The sequence below is a fragment of the Cheilinus undulatus genome, linkage group 8, assembly GCF_018320785.1.
Source record: "Cheilinus undulatus linkage group 8, ASM1832078v1, whole genome shotgun sequence".
Classification (NCBI taxonomy): Eukaryota; Metazoa; Chordata; class Actinopteri; order Labriformes; family Labridae; genus Cheilinus; species Cheilinus undulatus.
The window spans coordinates 39,459,525-39,480,958 of record NC_054872.1 but is presented as its reverse complement, the minus strand read 5'-3'; the positions used below and the strand labels follow the sequence as shown (position 1 = coordinate 39,480,958).

General features: G+C 40.4%; 1 protein-coding gene across 1 annotated transcript in view; it reads left to right on the top strand.

The window, feature by feature from the left end:
* The window catches only part of iglon5 (IgLON family member 5), a 226,212-nt gene that overhangs the window by 201,022 nt on the left and 3,756 nt on the right, over positions 1-21,434 (top strand). Inside the window, exons 5-7 of the mRNA XM_041792624.1 lie at positions 11,901-12,032; positions 12,288-12,408; positions 16,405-16,556. Of these exons, the coding sequence (XP_041648558.1) occupies positions 11,901-12,032; positions 12,288-12,408; positions 16,405-16,556 (405 nt within the window). The remainder of the gene's footprint in view (positions 1-11,900; positions 12,033-12,287; positions 12,409-16,404; positions 16,557-21,434) is intronic.

Genomic DNA, 21,434 nt, shown 5'->3' with positions numbered 1-21,434 from the left:
AGAGCTCTCACACATGATATTACAGTGGCTGTTTTTTTGTTTTTTGTTTTGTTTTTTGTTGGGTTTTTTTTACATCAAATAATTCATTCAAACAGAAAAACCCATAAAATAGGCACTTGGACATAAACCAGCATATCTAGCATGACAGAGTCATGGTTTAACTGAAATGGATTTGATCTGTATTAATAGGGATACATTAAACCTGGTTCGATTAATGTCCATAATTAGTCCATCATTTTTCTAAATCCAGTTAATCACATATTTTATTGTCCATTTGAGCATTCTTAAGTTAAGTCACTGAAGTGTCTCCCTGCAGCTACAATAATGTAAAATAATTACACAACAGCTCCTTAATGTCTAATTTCACTAAAAAATCCTCAGAGTTTAGTGGATAAGTCACATTTACCTTTTTACTTATGCCTTATTTCCTTTTTAATCCTAGCAAGTTCTTCTTTCAGTGTTTAAGTCCATGCCATAATTTTCTTTCAAAATAAAAGCAGGTCTGAAACAAACAAGTAGTTATTTACCTTTAGTGTGAGAAATTATTACACATTTCAAAGCAATTTTCAAATTTCAAAATATGACAAAAGGATTAATCACCAATAACTATAGAAATTGTGTATAATAATTTGACAGCCCCAGTGTTTAGCAACCCTTGTCTAATCTGTTAACGTGGAGGGGAAAAGGTTCATGACCTGTAGGGTGATCGCTTTATATTTTGGCTTCACTCCCAGGCAGCTGTCACTCCATCCATCTTGATGTAATAACAACCTGAAGACATAAAACTTTAAGGCTACAATCTTGAAGTTATGGGGAAAATCAGAGAAAAAATGTCTGCTAAGTGAATGTCTTTGTTGGAGCTTTTCACATTATCCCATGTAGTTTGCTTATTTTACAGTTTTTATTCACCTGTTATTATATTTTGTTTGGTGGAGATTGATTTGCTAATGTTATTGTTTACATCAGCCTTTCAAAAATTCTGTATGCTGCGGCCCGATTTGTGACCTGAAAATTGTCTAGGGTACACCAGAAAACCCTTGATGAACTAAAGCAGGAGACTGAAATATTTACCTTTTCTATATCATATGTTTTCTGTAAATACGGAGTTTCAATGCAAAGATTTGCTTTCTGATACATAAACATTATTGGGAATTTGTTTGTGGGGTTAAAAAGTGCACTTAATGAGCCATTGACATTTATTTTGGTTTAATCAGGCATCTACAAGTCACTTACATTTTCTTTTCTAATATGTATCCCTACTTTGTGACACAGAAAACTCCTTCCAAGTAGTATTCATGTTTCTTAAGACACTGATATATTCTTAAGATTAGGAAGCAAGTGGCATAGTAGAAAGTTTAACAGTGTCATCAGTTAATCTAAAACCAGATGTGACACCAGTTAAATGCATCAAACTTGAACAATAATAAATTGACATGAGTTAAGACTTTTGGCGGTGTTTAGTTACATGTAATCAAGTATTTTATGATCATTTAAGACATGATTTTTTTTTTTTTTTTTTCTTGGTTTGATTTGAGTTTTCATCAGTGTAAATGACTTCTCTTGGACCACCTGTAGTACCACTGGTGCCCACCAGTGGGCCCTGGCCCATACTTGGGGAAGCACTGGTTTTGAGTTTTGATTGATGCTTTTATTTTGGTAGACTGTAGTTTTAGCATCAGGTGATGTGGCTATTATGAGCAGGTGGGATAGGCAAGGCAGACACCAGTGAAGGTGGAACGCCAGTTTGTTTTTAAGAAAATGTTGTTGCATTAAAACAAAAACAAAAAAAAATGTATTTGTTGCTTGGGCAATGGCATTTTTTGATCCTGCATAAAATCCACTTTCCCAGTGCCACAGTGGTCGGTTTGATTTTGAGTTTGTTTGTTAATTGGCAAGAGAAAAATGCAGCTACAATCATGAATCACTGAGATAGCAGGAGTAGAGTTAATTGACTATTATCAGCCCAAATTACACTAATCAGACATCTAAAGGCGCATTTATGCTCTACACAAGTATAAAAATAAACCCTTAGCTACGTTTCAACCATCTATGCTCTCATACTTAAGTGTGTTTGTTGTGCTGGAGTGGACACTGAGAAACAAATCTACTAGAAATCACTGTCTCTCATGTACTTACACCCACTTTCATGCTGCTCCATCTTTCCTGTAGACTGTATAAATAACGGCCTCTCCTCTGCTCAGGTTTGCTCTCGTAGTTCTTTGTCTTTGTGCTCAGGTAAGCTATTATCATTGATATGTTTGTATTTTCTAACAACGGACTAAATATTTGGCAATGTTTCCTCGGAAAACTTAATTAATTCCACCTTTTTCCCTTATTAATTTCTTCTGTCTCTGATTTTGATACTCAGGGTTGAACTGTTGGCTACATTGTTCAATACTGCCCCCCTGGTAATATTGCAATGCTTGGTCCGTATCCATAAGCTTTAAGAGAACGAATGAAAAACAGAAAAATGAGCTCAAAGTATGGACAGAAAGAGCATTATTAGACTCTATGGCAGTTCACTAACTTTTCAGCCATAGTCAAGTGTTTTTTTCAAGGCACCACAATTTTTTGCTGTCACTGTTTTGTTCCATTTTTCAGTCTCGGTGGTTCCTGCTGGCTGACCTCTATGTTTCATTACGTTACGTTGCTTTCATTGACAGCGGACCTGACCTATTGTTTATATTTTGTTTTGATTTGTGTAATGACTTCCTTGTGGGCAAAATGCACGTGCCACAATATTTCATAGTTTTCATGGGGAGATAAAACAGCCCAAAACACTTTAATTGAGCCTTTCAGTGCTTTGAAAGTCAGAAAGCGGACTCCTAATGGAGCTGGCATTGCATCAATGTCACCAAAACCCTGATTAAAGCATTTTTATCACACACACACCAGTATTGGCTGAGTTGCAGCTTTACTACAGCAGCTACAACACAGATCAAATACAGCTCAGAGACAGCAGTAATAAATAGGTCAGTGTGAACAACTACTCAACATGATGTAATCATCCTGTTAGGCCAATAAATGCACAGCCTATACGACTTTATTGTATCGTCAGACAGCTTTAGGCCTGCCTCTCCTGTCTCCTTTGTTTGTCCCTGTGCATGCATTGTCCTTCTCTGCAGTCATAGCTCATGAACCTACACAGTACAGTACCTCAGGCGGGGACGGCCAGGAGAGGAGACAAGAAAAGCATGCATGAACGCACACCTGCAGCTAACACACACCTTACATCACGAAATGTGCAGTTGTCCTCACTTGTGAGCCTACAGCATTTCTTCTCCGTCAGCAGTAATCCTCCCGCTATCTCCCACCACCAACTCCCCCACCCCCCCGTAACCCCTCAGCCTGCAGAGAGGGAGAGAGAGAGATAGGGGCTGCTTTGCTATTCTGTCAGAGTCTCTGCAACCAAGCCATCAGTTGTAGGCGACCAGGGGCGGTAGAGAAAGAGGGAGGGATGGACGAGTCCAAAGAAACAGCAAGAAGCTGCCAGCCATCTGTCCCCATTACTCAGAGACTGCATAAAGAAAAAAGGAGGGGAAGAGTGTACATGGAAAATTTGTGTGGGTTTGTGAAGAGGAGAAACATGACACAGAGACCTGCTAAAATCCTCACTGCATCTTCTCCAGAGTTCCCAGAGTCCTTCCTCAAGCAGATAGTGCCGGCGCCCTGCACTGTTGTGTGCAAGCGCCGCCTCCTTCATCTTCACCAAAGCAGAAAGGAGATACAATCTGTCGCAGCCATTCACTTTCACTGGCATCCATCAGTTGACCCGCTCTGAGACATACAGGCTTTCTGTCTCATTCAGTTAAATACGCCGGCACATAAGGGCCTTATCGTTTGACACCCCATCCGTTAAAACACACAGGCACGCAGGCTTTGAATGAATGAATGGCTGCTTGAGAGGATGGGAAGGATGTGGAAGAGGAGGAATATTTTTTTAACAAAGAAATGAGCGCAAAGGTGATAAGAACACAGTGGACACATTTCAGAGAAGCTTTTATTACTTGGTTAAAAGTTTTTGGGGGTGAATTTTATGTGACTCAAAAAGCAGGTTAGACTCAAACTGGTTGGGAGAAAATAGCTGGATGCTGGTTGAGGAATCCAAACAGCAAACAGGCATGTAACAACAGGTAGGATCATTTAAAGGTATTGCATGCAGCATTTTGAAGATTTATAAAGAGGGTATCAAATACTGCTTGAATCTATCCTTCAGGAATTCAAATTTTTACTAGAGCTGTTGTAGTTATAAGCCTCCACTGTATACTATTTCTGGACAGTGAGAGTACAAGGGAGGGTCAAGAAGAAAGGCTTGGGGCATTCCTGTGATTCACAGAAATCTTATAAGCAGGCGATGAGCATGTGGCTCTATGACATTAACCTATGACCTATGACCACCAACATCTTACCAGTTCATCTATGAGTCATAGTGGACTTGTGGCCCAATTACATTGACCCTTGACTTCCATATATAATCAGCTCATACATGAGTCAGAGTAGACTTTTATGCAAATTGTGGAGAAAATCCTTCAAAGAGATCATGAAAAATCGAACACAAGGTCTTCTGAGACCAGAATTGCCATACACAACAAGAGGAGAGACAGGTTACAAAAACTATAAACGGTAGCCACTTACTTTTTTTTCCCAGTTGAAGCTAGTCGTGCAGTTCCAGTGATGCTATCCATGCCTTTGAAGAAGCTTTACTAGTGAGCTTAGAGCTTGGGTGACTTTCCAGGGTTTTTTCATGAATAAATCTACACCAGTCACTCTGATAATGAACATCTTTTTATCAGTTTTTTAATCTATTTATTTGATTGTTTTTGCTACTAGCGGCTAATGCTATCCGCCATATTGTTTTGTCACATGGGTAACCAATGGTAGACTGCTCCGTTTCCGCGTCATGCTTTGATAAACCGTGCACATCTTTACTCTTGAGATGGCCTGAATAGCCCCATAATGGAGAGAAAGAGACACAGCGAGGCTGTGATGTGGCCCTCTGTGTCTCTGCAGACAGGAACTGCTTTGAATAATGGCTCAAATTCAGCCAGTTCAAAGATGTCAATATTTTGAGCATTTTTTTTTTCACAGAATTATTTTTTTTCACTTAATGGTCCCCACGAGATACAAGTTTGTGCGAAGAAAAAAAATCTTAGTCGTTACTGTTTACTGTGTGTCACACATATACATCTTTGAGTTTAGTTTTTTCTTGTTTTGTCTCTGTTGTCCCATAACTTTTTTTATTTAAGTGATTTAATTGTAGCACAAATATTCTTACAGTCCAGATTGTCCTGGAAGGAAATGATATTTAGAGCTTGACTGTGCACCAAAAGGTTGATGTTTTACAAGCTTTTAAGTCAAAAAGTCCAGGCGAGACACACTGGATTAAAAAAACAAAAAACAAAAAAACTCAGGGTTCAGAGGATTAAAATGATACGAGCCTTTATTGTTATGCAATGTTGTTGGTGGGCCAATTCAACCAGGACAGTAATGTAAGTGTGTAAAGCCAAGCTAAGACCCTCAACAGTTATTTTTCAGTCTTCTCCAAATTGGAACCAGCTCCAGGAGGCAAAATAATTCCATGTCTGTCATCAGGCAGATCCATCTTGCAGAGCTCCAATCTGAAACGATTGCCAGGACTGAGAACCAACCAATCAGCATCATTTGAAGAGAACAAGGCTTGTAGCTTAGGGTTTAGCGTTGAGTTGTACTGCAAGCTGCGACCAATAGCTGCTGCCAGTGTAGGGATTAGTTCAGATATAGCTAGAGTATAGCAGCAGTTTTCATCAGAATTGGACTGCATTCCTTTATTTAAAAAAGAGCAAAGAACAGCACTGAAAGCTTTCTTTAGCCAAAAACATTATTTCTCTTCTCCCCAACAGCCTGTGCATGGGTTAGTAATAATTACTGGTGGGGTTTAGTTGTACTGTAAGTCGATATATACAATGACTGTTGGTGGAGTGATTAGCTTGGATGTCGCTACAGCTGCAGTTTTATCCAAATTGGACCACATGTCTTTGTTAACAGAACAGCAAAGAATTGCATTGAGGCTTTTCTTGGCAGAAAAGATGTTGTTGCAGTTCTCCTGTCCTCCTTTGGTATGAGTTTGTTTCACCAACTGGTTCCAGTAATAGTTAGCAGCTACCAGGAAAAGGTCTCTGTGGTGCTGCAGATGCCCATTAAATTTCTTGTTGCCCTGATTGGCCTACAACGAACAAGACAGACTGAAAGTTCATCCAATTACAGCGGAAGATTTCTTTTTCAAAGGTACAGTTCCTATAGAGAGTATTCACCCCCTTTTCCTTTTTATTGATTTTATAAGCAATCATAGTCAATATAATTCAGCTTTTTTGCCATAAACAAACAAAAAACCTTTATTAATAAATATTCACCTCCTCCAAGTCAGTATTTAGTAGCTGTTTGTTTAGCTGCACCCACAGCACTGAGTCTGTGTGGATAGGTCTCAATCAGACTCAAACATCTGGACACTGTAATTTTACTCCATTCTTCTTTGCAAAACTGCTCAAGCTTTGTCTCTGTTTGATTGAGGTCTGGACTTTGACTCGGCCACTCCAGAACATTTAACTTGTTTTCTTAAAACCATTTCTGTGAACCTTTGACCCTCTATCTTTAAGAGCCTTCCAGGGCTGGCTGTCAAGAACCATCCCAACAGCATGATGCTGCCACCACTGTGCTTCACAGTGGGGATGGTGTGTTTGTGGTGATGTGCAGTGTTTGGTGTCTGTGTCTTGTCTGATGACCTTGTTGGGTCAGACCAACAGGCAGCGCACCCATAGGTTCCTATTGCAGACAACAATGTGGTGTTAAATTTGTGTATCTGAGAAAGGAGTAGGTACTGTTTAAGCCTGGGTCACTTTTCAGCCATTGGTTCAGAAATATTACTTAGTATTTCCAGAAGCAGCGCTGTGTCTGTGGTATTGATATGAAGTAAACATACTGCCATTGTTTATGGTAATGGAGAAATATGTCACCCAGTGCAAGAGTGTGGATTACTGATGTGTTTCTAATACTTATTGGAGGTCTGTAGAACAGAGAAATGCTGTTTTTTCATGCTTGAGCTGCATGGATGATTGGATCAGTCTGTGGTTTTCTTCTTCTCATGTGATTTGTAGACCATATAGAGCATAATAATAATGGAATCACTGTTGAAAATTTCAATGTTGTCAGGCTTCGAAATAAACACAGGGAATAATAACAAAAGAAATAATGATTAAATGAGGAATAAAAATGACCATAGAGTAATTTTATGTGCGTGGGAGACGGGGAAAAAATCATTTGGCTCAACCAAAACACATTTCAGCATTTTCCTCCTCTAAATGACAGCTTTTACAGTCTGTCAGCCTGTCAGCTCATCTCTGTTTCAACCCAACATCTGACCCTTTTGCCTTGACGGTGGTTTTTGTAATGAAAATAGATAAGTGGAGCAGAGAAATCAAGTGTCCTGACGATCCAGTCAGGCTCAAAGTGCTGCTGGGGAAATAGTGCAGCAGTTTCACTGTAGGGCAGGCCAAAACCCCTGATCTCCCCCTTTTCCCCCCCTGGTCTTTCATTCATACACCCCTCTCTCTTCTCAGGAGCAATCCAACTATCTCTGGTGGTCAGGAGTCAGGCTCCTTCAAAAGCCGTAAGTGGTTGATGGAGCTGTATTTTACAGGACATTGTAGGAGTGCCAGAGGCCAGCTCCAGTTAGATATGATCTCCCACCAAAGTAGAGCGACGTGTACGAGGCCCGGCCAGAAATCTCTGGGGATGGAGAATGGGGAAGGGAGGGAGAAACGGAGAGCGAGAGAGATGTCATATTACATCACACACAGGTGCTGGGGTTGAAGAGTCCATGAATGAACCAGCTACGTCAAAATCCTGGCATGTCATCTTTCCAGTTCCTTCTTTTAGCTGCTGTTTCTCCCTTTATATCTCTTTTTCACTCTCCTGCTCAATTACCACTCACTGTGTGGGCTTTCTGGAGCTCAATTGGTCTCATTTTTTGTCCTTTTTCTCCTCTGTAAAAGCTTGTGTATAATTTCTCCTGTGCTACTTGTCTGATTTTATCTTTTTCTTCCCTTTTCCCCTCCTCGATGCCTCCATCGCTTCTCCCTCTGGGAAAGTTGGGCTTTCTGCCTGCTTGACAGAGATGTCACAAGAGAGCTGTATTTATTAGACTAATGGAAAGAGTGAATAACGCTGCACCCACCCCACCTCATCACCCATTGCCTGCCTCCTTCCCTCCCCGCCTGCCTGCACTCGCTCGGGTGGCACAAGCACGGGTTGTCGCTCGCCGCTCAGCTTCTGAGGCGGCAGCTGCAAATAATCGTCTCCAGCTCAGTAGCCGCACTAATAATCCTTCAGTATAATCTTCAATTAGAAGCGCTGCTCTAATCTGTGACAGGAATAATCATGGCGTTTAGAGTCTTTTTGTGCGTGTTTGCGTCGGTGTTGTGCTCAGGAGCTGCTTTTTCCCGGGGAAAGTAAAGGTTCACTGATTGACAGCGGTTGTGTGTATGTTTAGGGAGGGCTTTGAAAGGGAAAAGTGAGCGGCAATTTAAGAGCTGGATTCCCTTGTTAGTGGTGAGATTATATATTATGTCATGTTCCACAGTCTGACTTCTTTAATGGGGTAAAAAGGGGAGAAAAAAAGGCCTAATGGTTTCTGAGGCTGTAAGACAGCTGGTGGCTAAGGCTTGAAGCGAGGAGGAGGGGGACTCTCTCTCTCTTTTCCAGCATTTCTTTTCCTCTCTGCCACCGTCGATCCAATAACACCCCCCCCAAACATCCATCCCCTCACTAGCAGGAGCAATAACTTGTAGGCCGTCCCGTTGACTCTTTCCTCTGAAGAGATTCTGTGGCTGTTTGTCGCCCAAGGAAAAAAGACTGAAAGTGTGAGACGGGCTAATTTGGTTTTCAGGGGGCCTGGGAGTTTGTCAACATCAAATAACAGCCAAATATTTCTTCTCACCGCCTAATGTAGTGAAATAGCCGTCACCCCCCGCTGTGGTCACTGCTTGGAAGCAGAGCTTACCATTTCCCCTGACAGAAGTAACGTAATGGTGTCTCTGCTGCCAAATCATGTTTACTTACTTTGCATTCATAAATATATTCACCAACTGACCCAATATTTATCAAACAAGCCAGCCCAAAGCCGTGAGGGTGCTTCATGAGACCAATATGACAGGAATATCAGTTTTCTTCACAGATATTTCATGGGGGATTGTCAGTCATTCAGCGGTCTCATTTTTCTTATTCAAATATGTTTTCATTTCCTGTTGGCTTTACTAATAGTAACAAGATGCTTAATGAATATAAAATTAACAAATTAAGCGTCTCTTCACTCTCCACTCTCAACACTTTATTTTAGCGGGCCCTAATTACCTAGTAATTTCATAGTAACAAGTGTGATTAATCATCTAGCAATTTGTGAAGAATAAGGTGGTAATTACCTAGTAATAAATTGGCATTTTACCAAGCAATAACTTGGTAATATTAAGGAACTATTTAGCTAGTACTAATGTATTTCTGATCTGGTAATTCCTTTTAATATGATGGCAATTCTCTGGCAATTAGGTGGCATTTTACCCTGACCCTCTAACCCTAATCCTAACCCCCTAACCCCTGTGATGTTGTGGCACTTCTTTGGTAATTAATGGTATTTTGAGAGGGGTCTGGCTAAGGACCATGTATCTCTGAAGGCCACTCTCAGAGACTGTTCATCTGAGACACGGTATATCTGAGAATAGAAATAGTAGAAAACTTTCAGAAAAAATGTTAAAAGCTCCAACTGCAATACCCAAAAAGGCTTGTCCTCCTTGGAAATATTCTGATGCTGTAAGCATATCTTGTGTAGCTCTGTTAGCTGCGTAGCTAAAGCTAAGCTCATGAAAAAGCTACATTAGCTTAGCTTTATGTAGTGACGTTAGCCATAGCTGTGTAAGCTAAGCTCACATTACTGAAGCTAACTTGGCTTCATCTGCCTATGTTGTAATGTTAATCATGTAGCTAGCATAGCTGTTTTAGCTTTAACCAAAGCTAAAAAAGCCACAGCTAAGCTCAAGAAGCAGCTATGTAAGCTACCTATTTACGTAATCTATGTAGCTAAGTTAGCTTTAGCTGTGTTTGTTAAAGCTCATTGGCTTGTGTAATAACAGTAATTATATAGCCCGTATAGCGATTTTGACTTCATCTAAAGCTTAAGGGGCTAAAGCAAAGCCCAAATCTACATAGTGAAGTAAGCTTCAGTTATTTTTGCTAAGCTCATGTTATTAAAGCTCAATAAGCTACATCAGCTTATGTAGTAATGTTAATCAAGTAGCTTGTGTAGCTGTTTTAGCTTTAGCTAATGCTAGCGAAGCTTAAGCTAAACTCACAAAACAGCTATGTAAGCTACATATCTACAAAACTAAGTTAGCTTTAGCTACATCTGCTAAAGCTCATGTTGCTAAAGCTAAAATAGCTACATTAGCTTATGTGCTAACAGTAATAAGATAGCCAGCATAGCGATTTTACCTTTAGCTAAAGAAGCAAAAGTAAGCCACTGTTTAACTACTTCTAAAACGGCTTGATACATAGTTTAGTCCTGAATTAGACCTCTTACCTTTTTCTATTTTATTTATGAACTGTTGTGTAGTCTGTACTGATTGCAATGTTATTTCCTCACAGCAAGAAGGTTCCTGCTTGTATGTTCTCCCTGTGCATACGTGGGTTCTCTCCAGGTCCTCCAGCTTTCTCTCACCACCAAAGACATGATCATTAGGTTATTTGGTGACTAAGTATTTTTTTAGGGTAAGGGTTAAGGGATAGAAGGTTACGGTTGGGGAAAGATACCACTTAGTACCAAAGAATTAAAAAAAAACAAAAAACAAACAAAAAAAAAACCTCTAAATGTGAATCTTGGTTAATCACAATTAATGCAACTAATCTTGACTGCTGTAGTAGAATATTCTTTTCTTTTTGTATCATTTGCCATCCAGTTATATGAATCTTATTGTCTCTCATAGTTTCTTATATTTCAGATTGATTTTTTTATCATTTACTACTTTAACTACCTTTCAAGGTCTGCTTGTTGTGTCATTTTCTAGTTGGCTTTAGCATTCTTATTCTGTTACTGCCTTCTTGTTTGACTTTAAGACCTTCTCTGTTTGTTCTGCTTGTTGATGTGTATTTTATTATTCCCTGAGTTCCTGTGTTTTCTGTATCTGTTAAAGTGCTTTGTGCATCTGTTTTCAAATGTGCTGTTCAAATAAAATAATTACATATCATATTGATGTGTCTTTGGGTGAGACACTTGACCTCTATTGCTCTCACTGCTTCATCATTGGCATGTGAATGTGTATGAATGGGGTTGTTTATAATGAAGGCCAATCTGTATAGCAGCCTTCATTATTATTGTGCAAATGTGTGTGAATGGGTAAGTGTGACCTGCAGTGTATACAGCGCTTTGAGATGTCAGATGACTAGAAAAGCACTGTACAGCCTCAAGTCTATTTATCATTGACTTACCTGTTTAAATACAAGTTTTCCCATTGACACTGATTCAAAGCCAGTCTTGGAGCAGCTGTTTATGTACTTTCAGGGGAAGCTCACCTTCCTAGGCTTTGAAAACCACTGCATTAGGGTTGTGACTTGCCAGTGGAACCTATAAATAGCTATGTGTATCTATTCTGCTGTCCAAATTCGGTTTATTCTGGCTACAAACAAGATGAGGAAAGACAACATGCAGAACAAGAGTCTGAAAACTAACTTCATTAGGACTCTATGAGCCCCTTACACTTAAATCCTCTCAGCTCTGAGTTGGATGTCAGTCAGCCTGCAGGCATAGGCACTAAATCAGCAGCCAGAGTCACATTGCATTAGATTTATAGCGACCTTTGACCTCTGTTTTATGTCAATAGATGGGCTGGTGAGTGAGGGGGAGTTCCTGGACATCACAGAGATCAAGAGGCAGCAGGCCGAGGACTACGAATGCATCACTAACAATGGAGTCGCCCCACCCGATCAGCGCAAGGTCAAAGTCACAGTCAACTGTAAGTGCCCCCTCGCACAACACACAACAGCCCAGTGGTGATAATTCGACCTCCATGCTGTAGCACAGTGGTGTATAAATAATGTATGTAAATACAGTAGCTGCATTATTATGTATGAATGCATACATCTTCATTCACTTCTCTCAGGGGTTCTTTATAACCTTGTTTGCAACCTCATGTTGACCTGGCTCAACCTTTCTCTGAAGACAGATGTAAACTAATTGCTGAATTCCCTCTTTCCTCCCATTTTTCCAGACCCTCCGATGATCACAGATATGAAGAACATGCCGGCACATTTGGGTAAAACAGCCATCCTGCGCTGTGAAGCCATGGCGGTCCCACCAGCTGTCTTCGAGTGGTACAGAGACGACCACAGGTGAGACCATCAGAGTTCACTGCCTGTTTTCACAATAATTACCACACTAATCCACTTAAATCTGAAATGCGTGTTTTTCTCTTCATGGCCTTTGGTCTACACTAAGCACATTTAAGAAATGCCCTAGAGAGAAACACACGGGCTTTGCATTTTAGTGTTTGTGTGAAACGTGAATGTTGTAATCTTGCTCTGACTGTTTGGGGCTGTAGTTGTGAGGAGACAGTGTTCATTCTAATGAGGGCAGCCCCTGAGTACTTGGCAAGTTTAATCATCAGTGGAGAAGCCCCCCAGTGACCTCACTTTTTCAGTCAAATCTCAGCACTTGTGTGTTTTTTCTGCATCGCTGTACACAGAGCAGTGAAGGAAGCAGTGCCCTGCTGCTTTTTAATATAAGATTTATTCAGAGTTTTTAAGAGTTTTACCCAGAGCCAAATCATTCGTTGATGTTTACTCCCCTACAAAACAAACAGAACCAATTATTATACCAATTAAATTTGGAACTAGAAAAACACTTGGAGAGCGCAGACCTCCGCCGTTAGCCCTATCTCTCAATAGTACATAATCCTTTAAAAAATTCCTGGATCCAGACGGTGATCCGGATCAGTCTCAAAATCTAGTCAGTTCTTCCTAATGCCATTCCTGACGTGTCCTGAAAATTTCATCAAAATCTGTCCATGACTTTTTGAGTTATGTTGCTAACAAACAAACTAACAAACTAACTTACAAACCCTGCCAATCACATAACCTCCTTGGCGGAGGTCATAAATTCAACTGAGGTCAAAATCTGGTTTATCCCTCGCATTCTTTGGTGGGCCTTTATGAGCTGCATGAAGCTCTGAGTTAGGCTGGACAAACATAAGGAGATTTTTAGTCTGACTTCAGGCAAAGACACCCACTCCCATAGATTCAAGGTTTGTTGAAAATGATTATTCGTATAAAAATTTGTGGTGTCAGTTCCTCAAATCCCAAATTTCAAACCATAGATATGAAAGATATGAAAAATGTTTGATATTAACAGTTCTTGGTTAGACTCCCTGTCACCAACAGGATCTTTGTTGCTGGACCTGGGCTTAAAGGTGCAATGTGCAATATTGAGCATAAATGTTATTAGCTTAAAAAAAATGGTATAAATGAACTAAAATCACTTCTGCTACTTTGTGTTTTATTGTGCAGCATTTACAGATTGACCAAATCTTACTATCTTTATCAAGTCCTATATATGCATTATTTTAATACTGGACATCAGACTGATGCCGATCGATGTTACCCATCCAAACTCCTATGTCTACACTGGGTCATGATTGCACTGCACAGCATGCATGTGTTGTAAACAATGCTGTATAGCTGAGTGCTTTGTGTCAAACAGCTGCTTCTTAGTCAACTCACCATTATGTTTTAGAACAATTAGATGCCAACCCAAATGTCTCTGGTTTGTGTCAGTGTGATTGATATGAGAATATTACTTTGATTTGAAAAAATATCAGAATTTATATTCGTATCTGTGCATATGTATTGGAATTAGATCTGAACTGGAAAAAGTGGATCAGCCCATCTCCATGTAGTGTTGTGCTGCATTGTGCTAATTTGTGCTGCATCTTGCTGTACTGGGCTGCCATGTGCTTTATTGTGCTGCATTATCCCTTGTCATGCTGCATGTTGCCGCACAGTGCTGTTTGTCTCTGCAAAGTGCTACATGTCACTGTATGGTGCCGCACGGTGCTGTATGTCACTGTATTGTGCTGCATGTCACTGCATGGTGCTACATATTATTGTATGGTGCTGCATATTGCTCCATGTCACTGCACAGGGCTGCATGTAACAGCACGGTGCTGTATGTCACTGTATTGTGCTGCAAGCCACTGCATTTCACTGCATGGCTCTACATATTATTGTATGGTGCTGCATGTCACTGCATGGTGCTACATATTATTGTATGGTGCTGTCTGGTGATGCATGTCTCTGCACGGTGCTGCGTGGTGATGCATGTCACTGCATGGTGCTACATGTTATTGTATGGTGCTGTCTGGTGATGCATGTCTCTGCACGGTGCTACATGTTATTGTATGGTGCTGTCTGGTGATGCATGTCACTGCACGGTGCTGCGTGGTGATGCATGCCGCTGCATGGTGCTGCATGTCACTGCACAGTGCTACATGTTGCTGTATGGTGCTGCATGTTGCTGCACGGTGCTACATGTTGCTGTAGGATCCTGCATGTCACTGCACAGTGCTACATGTTGCTGTATGGTGCTGCATGTTGCTGCATGGTGCTACATGTCACTGCACAGTGCTACAAACACTGTACGGTGCTACAACCACTACATGGTGCTACATGTTGCTGTATGGTGATGCATGTTGCTGCATGGTGATGCATGTCACTGCATGGTGCTACATGTTATTGTATGGTGCTGCATGCCACTGCATGGTGCTGCATGTCACTGCACGGTGCTACATGTCGCTGTAGGGTCCTGCATGTCACTGCACAGTGCTACATGTTGCTGTAGGGTGCTGCATGTTGCTGCACGGTGCTACATGTCACTGCACAGTGCTACAAACTCTGTACAGTGCTACAACCACTTCATGGTGCTACATGTCGCTGTATGGTGATGCATGTTGCTGCATGGTGCTACATTTTGTTGTAGGGTCCTTCATGTCACTGCACAGTGCTACATGTCGCTATATGGTGCTGCATGTTGCTGTGTGTTGCTTGTCGGTTGTCAGGGTCCTGCAACAAAAATCAGTATTATAAAGTTCATTTTATCACTGATGCTTGCGTTGCACAGTTAGGATGATGAAATTCCTGATGTAAATAAAGGGCTTAAACTGCTATTTATCTTGTACTTGACTGACTCATTATTGGTCTATAGAGAATATTTAGAGTTAATTCAGACACCTTAACATTTATATTTATTAACACTTCTCATTTGGAATTCAATTTATGTCATTAATCAACCATTTACTTGAATGCAAAACATTGGATGATTAGGGTTATTGTGATTTAACATCTGTTCAGATTTTAAAAGTCTGTCATTGTTTGCTGGGCTTTGAGAGTAGTGGGCTGAAAATATCAAAATGCCTGCCAACATCTGGCACTTTTTGTACAAATTAAACATGGCCTTCATGTAGGCTGGTGCAGAAGTTTCTTGTGTGACAAAGTGAAGAAAAAACAATTTAATTGTAAAAGTTTATGTCTGGAAAAAACAAAAAAAAATTTGGAGCAGGTTCCATCTCTGATTCTAAACCAAAGTCAATGAGAAAAGTTAAATTATGACTTTAGCAGTTTAAAAGCGCAGTATTCAGCAGGTTATTATCTGGAAAAGGTGGGAACAGAGCTGAAATTAACCCTGTTAGGCTTAGTGAAATGAGCTTTATTTTCCCCTTTTCTTTAATAGATTTTCATTAAAAACAAACCGAAGAGGATGAAAAATAGTTGATCCTTGTGGCATTTCAGAGACAAAAACAAAGAAAAAAGCTGATAATTTTCACACATAAGCAGCATTTTCACACATTCAGCCTGCTAACTGTAGACTTGGCTGCCTCACCTTTTACATTATTGTAGGCCTGAGATAATGGTGTATGTTTTTGTCATCTCTGGAGACATATTATCCTGTTGGAGACTCTCTATTACCTTCACATAATCTGCCCCTCCAAGTTTGTAAAAGGTCCCAGAGAGCGTCAAAGAGTCGGGGTGATTTGGCATCGGGCAAAGCGAGACGCAGAAGTACTTAGACAAGCTTTTGCTAGCCAGAGAGAGCTGTTAATAGAGTATAATGGGCCCCAGCAGGAGGCCTCTCTTATTTATGGACTGTTAGATTTCACTATTAGTACAAGGTGAGACGGAGGAGGAGGGGGAGTGTGCTTGGATTTCTCTAGAGAGTTTGAAGGGGAAAAAAGCCTCTTATGCCGGCTGAGTCACTAGGTGTGATGTTATTTTGTGTTAACTCTCTTCTTCTGTCACGTTTTTTCTCCCGTCTTCCCTCCAACCACTACCACCCAGGCCGGTAGAGAGTGACAACACCCTAAGGATCAAAAACGAGAAGACACGCTCGCTGTTGCTGTTCACCAATGTGACAGAAAAACACTTTGGCAACTACACCTGCTTCGCCTCAAACCGTCTTGGGGCTTCCAACGCCAGCATGCTGCTGTTTCGTAAGTTATCGCAGAGAAATACATGCAGGTGCAAACACATGTTTGTAAAGCAGCTTTCAGGAGAACAAGTACGCTCACTTTTATCTCATGTGGCTATCAATCAACATTCGAAAGCTTGAGCAGACTTGACTCACCAACAAAAAACCATACATATGCAGTGACACACATTCTCTCCCTCCTTTCCTCTCCTCGTCTCATTTTCTCACTCTGCGCAGCATTTTCTCAGCCCTCTCCTCCCTCCTACTCCCCCATTTTCGTTATTCTCCGCCCCATTAAAGCTTTGCCTTCCTATATTACCACCGCTCTCTCTCCCTCCCTCGTTCATTCACACTCTCCTACACATAGACACACATTCTGTCGCTCAGCTCAGTCCCGTTACGCAAGAAGTTGTCATTTCACTCCAAGCCCAATTCACATTAACCGTCCCCAATGAGCGATTTCCTACCCTTCCATTTCCCTCAACCCTCCCTCTCTTCCTCCCTCCTTCCCTCCCTCCTCCCCCCCTTTAGTGCATTCAGCATTACCATCTTAAGTGAGTCCTTCATCTATCCCCCTTTCTTCTTTCATTCCTTTACCCATTATCTCGGCCAGTCTCCCTTCAATGACTCACTCCCCCGTCAGACCCATACATCTTCCCGCTCTCTCTTTTTCCTCCACTGCTGCCACTTCTGTCAGCCTATCTCTCCATCATCTGTCCTTCTGCCTCCTCTTTCCTCCCTAATCTCCTCTTGCCATCATTAGAACACAACAAACCCCCTCCTGTGTTGGACCGGGCACGGAAAAACGCGCCATAAACGGATACTTTTGTGGCATTTCTATTCATATGCTGTCCCTCACTGGCATTGAAGCCCTTGACTTTGTTTTCCAGCTTTTGCACCTCCTTTGTTCGCCGTTTTAAAGGGGCCACATGCAGCATTTTAACAACTGCAACCAACTATCACCTCAAAATTGGCACATTATTGTAATTACCTTCAACCAATGAGCCCATTACTGAGACCACTGGCAGCCAGTGATTGCTCCTGCTCTGCCGTGTCACATTCAAGCCACCAGGCTCGATTGTGGACACATATGAGTCTTCATTATGGCACCAAAAAGGTTAATATAAGTTCTCTTGCAATTATCTATCCAATCCTGATGCAATTTCATGTCCCAAATTCAAAATTCTTGATGGTAAATTGAAAAATATGAACTTTCTCTTACTTTCCACTAAAATTAAACTGAGTTGGTTCCCTGAATGATTAATATTTTAGAGCCTTTTTCTGCCAGAGATATTCAGGCAGGTCATGTGTGTGCTCCAGTGGCAGACTGCCTGTATTAATCATGCTTGCTTGATGGAACAGAGCCATTATAAATTTTCATATTTTCCCCCAAAAATTCAGATTGAAGCCATGTAAGTCTATAAAACTTCAACTCTTTTATTCCTTGTTCAAGAGAAATGTCTCAAAGATCTTCATGATGTTCTCTTTGCTGATAAGTGGTACGCAGTTCAATCAGGAGTGACTTCATTACTGCCGATCTGAGGATTTATTTGAAATAAGCCTGATAAGGATAAGATGTTTTAAAAGTATTTTATAATTAGACCCCATCCTGGCTTCTTTGCATACAGTGCCTGTAAAAACTATTCACCCCCTTGGATGTTTTACCCTTTTATTTGTTTTATAAATCAAATCATGGTCAATATAATTTGGCCTTTTTGACCAAAAAAAATTTAAAAAACCCTCTGAAGTTTCAAATTGAGAACAGATATTTACAAAGAAATGTCAGTTTAACACACACGTATGTAAGGTAAAATAAGTGCTAAATATTCACCCTCGAATTCAACAGAGTTCCAGGTTATTGGTGCTAGTAGTAGTTCATTCAGTTTCAAGTGATTGTAGTATAAAGACACCTATGTCTGGAAAGCCAGTATTCCTGGCTACATTACAAAATGAAGACAAATGAACACTCCAAGCAACTCAAAGACAAGGTTATTAAAAAATTTATGTCAGGGGATTAAGACCAAAAATCCAAGGCTTACTGTTTTCACTTTGACATTAAAGAGTTTTTTTTGTCAAAAAGCTCAATTTTATTGATCATGATTGATTTCTGAAATCTATTCAAGGGTAAAACATACACTGGGATGAATACTTTGTAATACACTGTTTTTAGAGACAGTGAAATGAGTTGAAATGAAAGAAAGTGGCCCGAGAACGTTCTCCATGCTTGAACTTGTGCTGACCTTCATGTGTGCTTGCAGCTACAATTATTGTGTTTTTGCAATGCAAGCAAAGACCAGAAAATAGTGAGCGATGCTTCATGCAAAAGTAAGTGAGTCTGTCACTTCAGAAACCTCAGGCACTGAAAAATGAAGCCAATGGAGATCCAAACAGCTTTCGTCTTGTGTACGTTAATGATGTTGGTTTTGCTAAATCTAGATTGATTGAAAGTTAGGTGGAGACAGGCCTGCACACAGAAATGGCTGCACCCTTAGTAATAACCCCTTCCCTTATGTGTTTTAACTATGCAAGTGTTGTAAGGAGTACTAGCACTAGCTTTCTGGCTATTTACCTCCTTGCCTGGTTCAAATCAGGAGATGGAGCTGAGTGGAAAAAAAAGGTACCTTTTTTTGTTGGGGTAAAAATCACTGGCCAGTTCACTCATTACCTCTTTTATGACATTCTGACCTTTGAGCACGTACTTGCATGGCTAGCCTGACCAGTTCAAATTCCACATAGTCCATCCAAATGTGCAGCACACTCCTGATCAAATCACTCCCTTTCAGTCAGTCTTTATAATTCCACAGCATGCACCACAATCCTTCTTGAATGCATCCCAGAGGCCTTGCTGTTGAGTCTGTTGTCAGGGGAGCACACGTAGAGCAGATTGTTCACAGAAACAAGAAGGCACAGGGTGTCTGATCATTTTTAAAATACACCAAATACGTACGTACAAATATGTACGGACTACTGACTGTAAATCTCTGTATCAACATTATGCCACCACCTGTTGTAGAAGTCAGAATGTCACAGAGATAATAAGACACCATTGAAGAGAGAAGTTAACTTTTGAGGTGGGAACCAAGATTATTACTGTTTTGGGTTTTCTTTTAGTTTGCATTTTTTGCTCTGTTTTTCATGCTTTGATTAGTTTTTATTGCTGATTTGCTAGTTTAGTTTTAATTCTAATTTAGTTTTTAGCAGTATTAGTGTTAGTTTTTCAGTAAAATGGCATAGTTCTCAGGAGCAGGTCCCAAAAGAACCAGAAAAGTAAACATCAGACAATTTAAAAAATACATTCAAATTGGCTACCCTTCAGGTTCTTACTGCTGATATCATCCTGTACTAATGCACTTTAGGATGATGATTATGACACGTTACCTCAGCAACAATTAACCTTCAAACTCGCAGCACTCTTGCCATGATTACCGAATACTGAGTGAAGCATTTCACAAGGCTAGTGGTGCTATTTGAGTGTCATTTTAAAAGATATTGTTGATGAATACTGTCAAAAGAGCAGAAACAAAATTTAACACACCAAAACAGCTAGGGTGGGCTTCTTGGTCATCTCTACCACACAAGAACAGTATCATTCTGTGGAAAACGCTGATTTAAGTTTACTTGTACTCCTCTACAGGCAGCTTTGGGTAGAGATAGCATTACAAATTTAGCATCCACCAATGTAAGGCCTCATAACGAATCTTCAGAAGCCAAGTTTACCCAAGATATACCAGACCTCCTCTTTAATTCTGCTATGTCTCAAGATTTCCTAAGTGCTGTATACAACCCCAATTCCCCAAAAACGTGCGACGCTGCGTAAAATGTAAATAAAAACAGAAATCAATGATTTTCAAATCTCATAAACCCAAATTTTATTCGCAATAGAGCATAAACAACATATCAGATGTTGAAACTGAGATATTTTACTATTTTGAGAAAAATGTTAGTCCATTTTGAACGTGATGGCAGCAATATTTCTCAAAAAACTAGGAATGGGGCAACAAAAGACTTGAAAAGTAAGTGGTACTAATGAAAAACACCAAAAGGAGCATTTTAGAGAGGCAGAGTCTCTCAGATGTAAAGATGGGCAGAGTCAACAGTCTGTGAAAAACTTTGCCTAAACATTGTGGAACTTTTTTCAGAAAAAAATGTTTCTCAGTGAAATAGTGATATTTTGTTCACAATATACCATACTAGATATATCTATTAGCACTGATAGTGCCTTTAAGGGTGTGTAAGCTGCCCACACCATGGGAACTAATACAGCCCAATACCATCAGAGATGCAGGCTTTTGAACTTTGTGCTGGTAACCAACTGAATGGTCCTCCTCATCTTAAGTCCACAAGACACTCACCCATGGTTTCCAAAAAGAATTTCAAAATTTGATTTATCTGACCACAGAACAGTTTTCCATTTTGCCTCAGTTCATTTCAAGTCAGCTTTGACTCCTCAGTGAAGACAGCAGGGTCCCTGGATTGTGTTCACACACGGCTCCTTCTTTGCATGACAGAGCTTTAACTTGTATTCATGGATGGCATGGTGAACTGTGTTGACAGACAATGCTTTCTGGAGGATTTCCTGAGTCCATGCAGTGATTTCCAGTACAGAATCATGCCTGTTCTTAATGACGAGCCGTCTGAGGGCCAAAGATTATACGAGCATCCAATATTGACCTTCGGCTTTGTCCCTTGCAGGCAGAGATTTCTCCAGATTCTCTAAATCTTATGTAGTACAGATGGTGGGATATTCACAGTCTCTGCAACTTTACACTAAAGGAACATTTTTCTGAAATAGTTTCACTGTTTTTATACTCATTTTTTTGTAGATCAGTGGACCTCTGGCCATCTTTACTTATGAGAGACAGTTCCTTTCTAAAATGCTCTTTTTATACCTAGTCATGTT